At 37.0% G+C, this 9,816-nt stretch overlaps 1 protein-coding gene across 1 annotated transcript; it reads left to right on the top strand.

Annotated features, from left to right (window-relative positions):
* Positions 1-883: 883 nt before the first annotated feature.
* On the top strand, positions 884-5,160 carry LOC111903850 (probable xyloglucan glycosyltransferase 12). Its single transcript, XM_023899593.3, has 5 exons — positions 884-2,043; positions 2,293-2,601; positions 3,437-3,727; positions 4,158-4,271; positions 4,355-5,160. The coding sequence occupies exons 1-5, from the start codon at positions 1,294-1,296 to the stop codon at positions 4,985-4,987; spliced, it is 2,097 nt and encodes a 698-aa protein (XP_023755361.1). The 5' UTR covers positions 884-1,293; the 3' UTR covers positions 4,988-5,160.
* The last annotated feature ends 4,656 nt before the right edge of the window (positions 5,161-9,816 follow it).

Genomic DNA, 9,816 nt, shown 5'->3' with positions numbered 1-9,816 from the left:
TTTATGTTTTATGATTTATGATTCGTAGATCTTTAGTCTCAAGTTTGGTTATAAGATTAACGATTAAGAACAGAGGAGTCATCAATTTCTTCTTTTTGTTGTGTTGTGTGTGTGTGTTTGAGAGAGAAAAAGAGAAGCTGTAAACAAGAAATAAACGAAGAAGAAAACGTGAGGTAAGAGTGAGTTTTAATTTTCTTTTATTTTTAAAATCTCTCTATTTTAATAAAAGAATTGTCCTATTTTAATAAAAGAATAGTTTTAATCTCCTTTTGACATATGTCATCATATTAGGCCTCTTAATTAATACATATTTTATTCTTGTTTTTGTGAAGTGACATCCTATTAAACCTCATAATTAATAAATGTCATTTGTCAACGTATTGATTTTCAATTTCAAATTTCAAATTTCAAATTTCTCACTTTAATTAAATTAAGTAAATAATATTCAAATAAAATTTAAAATAAAATTAATAAAAATTATAAGATGATATAATTTCATATATTTATTCAAATTAATGATTATAATTTTATATAACTAAAAAATTTCTTTTAATTAATAATTTATTTAAAATAACTGAATAATAATTTTGAGTTTTCACATGAAAGTTTAATTAATTTGGTCACCATGGTTCCCACGGATTATATACTAGTTCGAAATAAACAAAAAAAAAGGTAAATAAAATTAAAATGGGTAACGAAGTAATTTCATATAGATCACGGATCGAAACAAATTGAAACCATAAAGGACCTTATAATAGCGACCAAAATTAAATTAAGGACTACATTTGATATTAAAAAGAATTATATGGGCCATTTATGAAAATTTGTCTTTAATAAAAAGTTGTGGCATAGGATTTGGAAGCGCGTGTGTTTGTGTTTCGTCGTTCCGTTCATATTCGTCTTCATCCATCCTGCCCAAAATTTTCTTGTTCTTGTTCTATTCTGTTTTCGAAATGTTGTGGGTAAATTCTTCTTTTCCAAAAAATCAAAGAACAAGACAATGGAGTTGCATCCATATAATCCGTTTCTTTTGGAATGAAAGCCCCATATTTTCCGAGTCTTCATCTTTTTTACGGCAATGATCGTAACCACAACCACCATTGTCGATCAAGGTTTATATTTAGAGTGAGCGATTGCAAAGTGGTGTAGCGGTATCTTGTAAATTGAATAAAAAAAAAGATAAAATTACGAAGAAGAAACCCACACTACGGCCTAAAACCTAAATCTTCAAACAATGTGCCCGTTGCCATCTGCGGCCTAAAACCTAAAAGACCAACAATTTTTTCTTCAAAAATGGCACCGAATTGGTTGATGAAAAAAGCCCACCGGGTGACTCCGGTGGTGGTGAAAATGGAAAACCCAAACAACTGGTCAATGGTGGAGCTGAAAGTTCCATCGAAGGAAGATTTCCTAAACGACGCCGTTTTGTCCAACAAAAGACGTGCCCACAACAAAAACGCCAGGCAGCTGACATGGGTGCTACTCCTCAAAGCCCATCGTGCCGCCGGCTGCATTACCTCTATCGCCTCCACCACATTCTCCCTTACTTACGCCGTTCGCCGCCGTGTAACATCCGGTCGGACAGATACAGAAAACGACACCGGAATCCCCGTTAGAACATCCACACGTTTTTATACTTGCATTAAGGCGTGTCTTTTGTTATCTATTTTATTACTAGCGTTCGAGATAGCTGCTTATTATAAAGGGTGGCAGTTTGGACCTCCAGATCTCCATTTACAGTATTTATATACATTGACAAATCCATTTGCATTTAAGGGTTTTTTCGATTCGATTTATTCAAAATGGGTTTTGATACGTGTCGAATTTCTAGCTCCACCACTACAGATTTTGGCAAATTCTTGTGTCTATATGTTTCTGGTTCAGAGTTTGGACAGATTTGTGCTCTGTTTGGGTTGTTTTCTGATTCGGGTCATGAAGATGAAACCTGTCGCTAAACAAACCCTAACAGATCTTGAATCTGGTGAGGGTGATGGGTTTTTCCCGATGGTTCTTGTCCAGATCCCCATGTGTAATGAAAAAGAGGTAACTTTCCTTGTGAAAAAAAGAATAGAAGCTATTTATAACATTTGACCCAAACCTTAAACAATTTCATTACACATATGGTACTTTACTTTTGTTTGTGTAACTTAGTTGTAAGCTACAACACTAATGTAAAAAGGAAATGAAAATGTGATGCTACAATGCAATACACAAACAATTGCAAGTATGTCATTATTTCTTTCGTTAGATCTTGATAACGTATCTTTTGTAAATTGATGAACATATGTTTAGGTGTATCAACAATCAATTGGAGCTGTTTGTAATTTAAATTGGCCAAAATCCAAGATCTTAATTCAAGTTTTGGATGATTCGGATGATCCAACAGCCCAATTGTTGATCAAAGATGAGGTTCATAAATGGAAAAGAGATGGTGCAAATATTGTTTATAGGCACAGAGTGATTAGAGATGGATATAAAGCCGGCAATCTTAAATCTGCTATGAATTGTAGTTATGCTAGAGATTATGAATTTGTTGCCATCTTTGATGCCGATTTCCAACCCTCCCCTGATTTTCTAACAAGAACAGTTTCTCATTTTAAGGTAATAGATTATGTTCATGTGTTTTAAAGTATTTGTAATGGGTTAAATGCAAGAAATAGTAACATACTTTCATCGCTTTGTTTTTCTTATTATTATATTTCCATTTGTTTCTATTATGGCAGTGTACTTTGAAAAATCAAACCTAATTATAGCAATGTCATCTAGGGCTAAATGCAAGAAATAAGGACACACTTCATTTGTTTTTTTATTATACCATCATACTTTCAAATCTTTCTTTCAGGGCATTGTACATTTAGTTTTTTTTTTTTTTTCACTTAAGTCATTGTATTTTCAAAATCTATGTAATTATAACACTGCACTTTTCTTTTATTTTATTTTTCTTATTAGTAATTTGTACTTTTAAAAATCTACTAAGAGTTATAGCAGTAAATATGATTTTTTATTTGGATAGCTTAGCTGTTATTGGGTAGATTTTTTAAAGTGCAACGTTATTATAAGAAAAAAAAAAGTAGGGTTCAATAACAAACAAATAAAAGAAAGCATTGCTATTTATTACATGCAACCCACGTCATCCAAATATGAAAAAAACAACACATTGTATAAAGTTTTTAAAGTATAATATCCTAACAAGAAAAATATTGCAAGTATGATGCTATAATGGGGTATGACTTTCGAAGTACAATATCTTAATTAGAAAAAAGAAATTGGGATTACATTATACTATGCATTAATAAGAAAAAAAAAACGGAAAGTACAATGATGGAACAAAAAGAAGTTAAAGTAGGATGCTATAACACAAAAATAAATGAAAATCAACTACTATTTCTTGGCTTTAACTTTGTAATTATTTGAATATTTTGATTAAAAATTTTAGGATAATGAGGAATTGGGATTGGTACAAGCTCGTTGGTCGTTTGTGAACAAGGATGAGAATCTACTAACAAGGTTACAATATATAAATTTAACATTCCATTTTGAAGTTGAGCAACAAGTAAATGGATTTTTCTTGAACTTTTTTGGATTTAATGGGACGGCGGGTGTGTGGCGGATTAAGGCGTTGGAGGATTCCGGTGGGTGGTTGGAGAGGACCACCGTTGAGGATATGGACATCGCCGTTAGAGCTCATCTTCATGGATGGAAAATGATATTTCTCAATGATGTCCAGGTATAATATGCTTTCTTTGAACAAGTTTGACTTTGAAGGTCAAACTTGCATCAGCCAAATTATGCAATTTATCAAACTTTTATGTTTCATCACCAATATCTTTCTTTCCGTGGTACTTGTTATATTTTTCCATAATGCTTATTTATTCTCCTTTAGGTAGCAACCATATTTCTTACATGTTATACTCTGTTTGTTTGACATGCAAAATTTGCAGTTTTTTGGTCCTACCTGAAAAGACGTGAATACCCTCCTCATATTCTTCATTGAAAATAACCACATAGATAGAGCAAAGTTAATACTTGTGTGGTTTATATATATATATATATATATATATATATATATATATATATATATATATATATATATATATATATATATATATATATATATATATATATTTTAAAAGTTATATTAGTTGATTTTTTTTCAGTGCCAATGTGAGTTACCCGAATCATATGAAGCATACAGGAAGCAACAGCATAGATGGCATTCTGGACCTATGCAGTTATTTAGGCTTTGCTTACCAGATATCATAAAATCAAAGGTATCTATCTATCTATTTTTTTTTTAGTGTAACCTTCAAAATGAAAATGGTGAATGATTGAATTTCAATCTGGTGTTATGCAGATTAGCATTTGGAAGAAAACAAACCTAATATTTCTCTTCTTCCTCTTAAGAAAACTCATTCTCCCCTTTTACTCTTTCACTCTCTTCTGCATCGTTCTCCCAATGACGATGTTCATACCTGAAGCCACCCTTCCATCATTAATCATCTGTTATGTCCCCGTCACCATGTCTTTTCTCAACATCCTCCCCGCCCCCAAATCCTTCCCCTTCATCGTCCCTTACCTCCTCTTCGAAAACACGATGTCTGTAACCAAATTCAACGCCATGATTTCTGGTCTTTTCCAACTCGGAAGCGCCTACGAATGGGTCGTCACCAAGAAATCCGGCCGATCGTCGGAGGGAGATCTGATTTCGTTAATCGAGAAAGATCGGAAAGTAAACCCTAGAGGAGGTATTTCCGAACCGGATCTGGAGGAGTTGCAGAAGAAGATGAAAGAGGAAGAGATGAAGGCGTACAGAAAGAGGAAACATAATAGGGTTTATACCAAGGAGTTGATGCTGGCGTTTCTTCTCCTGACGGCGGCAGCTCGGAGTCTCTTGGCGGCTCAGGGAATCCATTTTTACTTCTTGCTTTTTCAAGGGATCGCGTTTTTTCTTGTTGGCCTTGATTTGATTGGCGAACAGGTCGAGTGAACGTTTTCTGGTCACAAGTTTTTTGGTTGAAGATTAGGGAGGATAAGTTGATGTTCATACTTAGGAGTGTATATTATTCAGGTACTTCTGATCATAATTGTATGGTTTCTATAAAATAACAAGGGTATAAAATAATAAAGGTAAATGTCACTGAACTATGATTTTGTTTTAAATGGTCTTTTATGTTTTTTTCTTGCATTTAAAGGGCATAAAATTCATATTAACCTGTTTATTAAGGACCCAAGACCTGTTTTAACCAGTAACCATATCAAATCAGATGTCACGTATATAAAATTTAAGACACATTCACGTTCAATGCCAAATAACCATTCAATCGTCCCCATCCTAAGTTCTCCTTTATCTGTGATTTTTTTTTTCTTTTCCTCTGAATCACAACTTATCTATTCAATACATCGATTTCTCAATCTCTTTGATTCAAGAAATATTTGTGCTATATCACATTCTCATCTGATTACATCATATGGATTTATTCACGATTTAGATGTTCTTCAATACATGTATGTGGAATTCAAACTCCACCAACAACCATCTCCTACTACCAGATCCCAACATCGTACGCCTACCACCGATCATCAGCATCGTTCACCAACATGGGATTTGAAAAATGATTTAAAGCACAACACGGTAACTCATACAAGAGGAGTGATGCACACAAGAGAAGAGGTTGAAGGGAAGAGGTATAAGAACTATCGGTTGCAGATTTGAAGCAACGAACATAGATCAGATGCCTGTTCAACATCACGATATGTCGTCTTCAAACCCAATATTTTTCCAAATTTCCAGATTTAGGTTGTGACGGAGCTGAGCAAATTCAGGGGTTCTAGGAAGAGTCGTCGTCTTTAAACATCATGAAATTGATGGGTTACATTTCAAGCAAAATTGAAGAGGTTAACTCAATCTTCTCTATCAATTTTAGGGCTTCTAAAATGTCTTCTTCACATATCAATTTGAGAACCCTGCAAACTACAGAGCTCGACTCATTATGAAGGAACTAGATGAGACAAGATGTAACATCCCGAAATATCAGAAGTAGAGTTGAAGGGCTAAAAGTGTAAGTGTGAAGGTGGACTCGGCGAGTTGGTGCTAAGTGGAGAAACCCTAATTCCGGGGGTTGAGCCTATATAAAGAACATAACACTTCTTCCCCAGCCTCTTTACCATCCCTTTGAGTTCCAGAAACCCTAAATTCATGTGAGCTTTCCTTGGTGAGAGATTAGAGCTTTGGAGGGGGTAATCTTGGAAGGAATTTGAAGAGCAAGAAGATTGGAGCAAGGGGCTTTGCAAAGAATTGGTTCATTCATCAGTGGGAGCCTTCATTTGAGGTAATAATCTTCTGTTTGAGCTTTTGTGCATCTAGATCTATCTTTTGTGGAGATTTTGGGGCATAAATGACGTCCACCTCAAGTTTGGTGTAAGATCTGAGGTTGCTACCTCAGATCTAGGTTGCTAATGATCTAGAAAGCCATAAAGTCTATGCTCAAGAGTTGTTGGTGGAGTTCTTTTGTCCTAAACCCTAGCCCTAGAGTGTAAAATGTCTAGATCTCTTTGGATCCACGTAAAGTTTGCCACTTTACATGATGGATGGCTTGTAGAAGGGTAGATCTATGGTTTAGAGCTTCTGCATGGCTTGGAAAGCCTCTGTATGGTTTCAGATCTAGGGGTACTCGGCGAGTCACAAGGGTGTACTCGGCGAGTTGCTTGAAGATAGGCTGGAGCTCGACGAGTTGGAAGAACAACTCGGCGAGTTGGATGAATATGGGCAGGAACTCGGCGAGTTGGAAGAACAACTCGGCGAGTTGGTTGCAGATAGCCTTGGACTCGGCGAGTCTGTTCTTGGACTCGGCGAGTCTGGTCGTGAGGTCCTAACCTTTCTTCTGGTTGAGCTGTGAATCGGTGAGTCAAGGGATGACTCAGTGAGTCGAGTGTGAAAGGACTCAGAGTTGTTGGACTCGGCGAGTCTCGGGGTGACTCGGCGAGTTGAGTCGCGGATTGGGGAAGTTATGTGCATGGGGACTCGGCGAGTAGAGTCAGTCAGGAGTTGACTTTGAATTTGACCAAGGGTTGACCAGTTGATTTCCAGGGGAATTTTGGTAATTGTTGGCTTTTGTTTTAAGTTCAGTGTTTTGGTGTTGGCCAGTGTTGGAGATCGTATCAGTGGTCGGAGCAGCTTGGGTTTATCTGTTTAGTCGGCAGTTGCGAGGTGAGTTATCCTCACTATATTGACAGGGTCTACGGCACCAAGGCCGACCCTTTATCGGATTGGGATCCGGGTATCGTTGTTATGTTATTGCTTTGTTGTGTTGCATCCTGGTAGTTAGGATGGTGTATGTTAGAGACCTGGTTAAGGTCGGAATCCTGGTATATAGGATGATGCTATGCTAGTGACCGGTTAGGTCGGTATCCTGGTTAGGATGATGTTATGCTATGTGATCTGCTAGATCGGTTTGATTGGATGCGAATTGTTATATGTTTGAATGTTTATGTGCTCATGGTTGTTGGACTGAGGTTGGGTTGAGGCGGGTCCTGCTTTGTGTTGTAGGCCAACATACCCAAGGCGGACCGGTTATCCCGAAGGCCCAGCGAGCGGTCCGGATAGGCTGTAGGCCCCAAGAGGGCGGACCAGACGTGCCGAGGCTCGGAGAGTGGACCAGGCCGACTGAAGGCCCAGTGCGGGCGGACCAGTCATACTGTAGACTCAGGGAGTGGACCAGGTGGATTGAAGGTCCGGTGCGGGCAGACCAATCACACTGTAGACTCGATGTATGTGGTTAGACTCCGAGGGTGGACCAGGTGGACTGAAGGCCGGTGTGGCGGACCAGTCACCCAGTAGACCCGAAGTGCATAGTTGTTCTGTGTTCTGTTATGATATGGCATGTTATGCATGTATGGTATATGTGGTTGGTATTTTGGGGATATATCACTAAGCTTTCGGGCTTACATTTGTGGTTTAATGTTTTTTTCAGGTTCTTCAGGAGACCATGGCAAGGCAAAGGCGTGATCGTACCGCTCCTGATGATTATGTTTTGTGATGTGATTCTGGGAAGACTCTGAATAATTGTATTGAAAACATTTTTGTAATAACTTTATGAAATCGGTTTGTTTTGAAAAGTTTAAAATTGGTTGGAATTTTATGGCCGTTACACAACAGGCAAATTACATGCTTTTGTTACAACTAGGGATGTTCAAAAATATCCGCATCCGAAATATCCGATCCAAAAATCCGAAAATCCGATCCGAAATTATCCGAAATTTCGGATATCCGAATTTTCGGATATCCGATTTTTCGGATTCGGATACGGATAGTGAATTTATAAAGTTTCGGATATTTCGGATATCCGATATCCGAAAAAAATAATTTTTCTTTATTTTTTAATATTTTAAAATGAGAAATTAGAAACATTGACATGCTTAATGGACTAATGTTCCCCACCATTTTCAACTTTTTCATGACCATTCTTTCCAAACTTTTATTGCAAACCTTTCCATTTACAATCGTTATATATTTGTTTGTTATAATCCTGGTTCGTTGGCTTATAATAAAAAGCTATTAAGTAAGTGCTACATATATTTATTTGTTGCTATCGATATCCATCTATGTCGCAAGATTTAAGATAGTTGCTATTATTAATTTTAAGAGTTGCGGTGATTTTACAGATCCGATGTTCAGATGTGGATATTTATTTAAAATTAATGAAATTCGGATATCCGGTTTGATATCCGAATCCGTATCCGAAATTTCGGATACGGATTCGGATATCAAAAATCAACTATCCGAATTTTCGGATATTCGGTTTTGAACACCCCTAGTTACAACTGTAGGGACAGGTGGCACTATAGCCGGTGTTAGGGATGAAAGTGTGACAACCCGAAATTTCCATTTTGAACAAACCATATCAAGACAATAGAGCATAGAACAGTTTTAGTGAAATTGCAGACTTCGAGTATAAGTTTGACAGTTTTTCAGGATTTACACTTAAGGAGATATCAAGAGAGTGGTTGCATTAGGGTTTCGTGCAACACTGTTATTCCAACACTCTGTAATATTAGAAATCATTTCAGGAATAAAAATATTTTCTGCCAAAAATATCTCAGGACTATAAATAGAATTCTGAACCAAATTCATTCATTATTCGCAATTCCAAGTAGAGAAAAGCCATTTTCTCTCTCACGGATCTTCGGCTTTTTATCCCAAATCGTGAGTACCTCTCTCTAGTATTGTTATATAGCTTTAAATGTGTTCATAACATAGATTACATAGCTAAATCACTAGATTTAGGAGTTTACTCCCCAAGGTGTTCTTGGGCGGTAAGCTCCCGAAAACAATGCCTAGCCCTTCCCCCGCGATATACTACTGCCTTAGGCTTGTTTATAAGTGTATATGGGACATAAAAACACCAAAGAAACACATATGTATGGGAGTTCACGGCCCAAGAGGATCTTGGACCGTGAACTCCAAAATCATGCACAAAATGGTGCTTTTAAGGCACCTAAAGCATTGGACATTTACTAGGAATTGTTCCCACTTAAACCAAGGACCAAAACACATCAAAATCACCTTCCAAAGTGAGTTTACGGCCAAGACATGGTTCTTGGGCCGTAAACATGAAAGAAGGGCACCAAAGTGTGCCTAATGCCTTCATATGCTTTAGGTAAAAGTCTAGAACCTATCCTACATATGCAAAAGACTTGAAAGCAACAAAAACTCCATTCCAAGGGAGTTTACGGCCATAAACTCCAAAGGAAATGGCCTTGGGGCCGTAAACTCCTCTAAGGAGTGTTTCTAGGCCTTCAACCCTTCCAAGAATTTAA

Source organism: Lactuca sativa, chromosome 9 (genome assembly GCF_002870075.4).
Source record: "Lactuca sativa cultivar Salinas chromosome 9, Lsat_Salinas_v11, whole genome shotgun sequence".
Classification (NCBI taxonomy): Eukaryota; Viridiplantae; Streptophyta; class Magnoliopsida; order Asterales; family Asteraceae; genus Lactuca; species Lactuca sativa.
The sequence above is the reverse complement of the archived record's forward strand: the minus strand, read 5'-3'. Positions and strand labels throughout refer to the sequence as shown.

Coding starts and splice junctions, on each gene's coding strand:
- LOC111903850 (XM_023899593.3), top strand. CDS start 1,294: ATGGCACCGAATTGGTTGATGAAAAAAGCCCACCGGGTGACTCCGGTG. Junction 2,044..2,292: donor CCATGTGTAATGAAAAAGAG/GTAACTTTCCTT, acceptor ACATATGTTTAG/GTGTATCAACAATCAATTGG. Junction 3,728..4,157: donor TATTTCTCAATGATGTCCAG/GTATAATATGCT, acceptor ATTTTTTTTCAG/TGCCAATGTGAGTTACCCGA.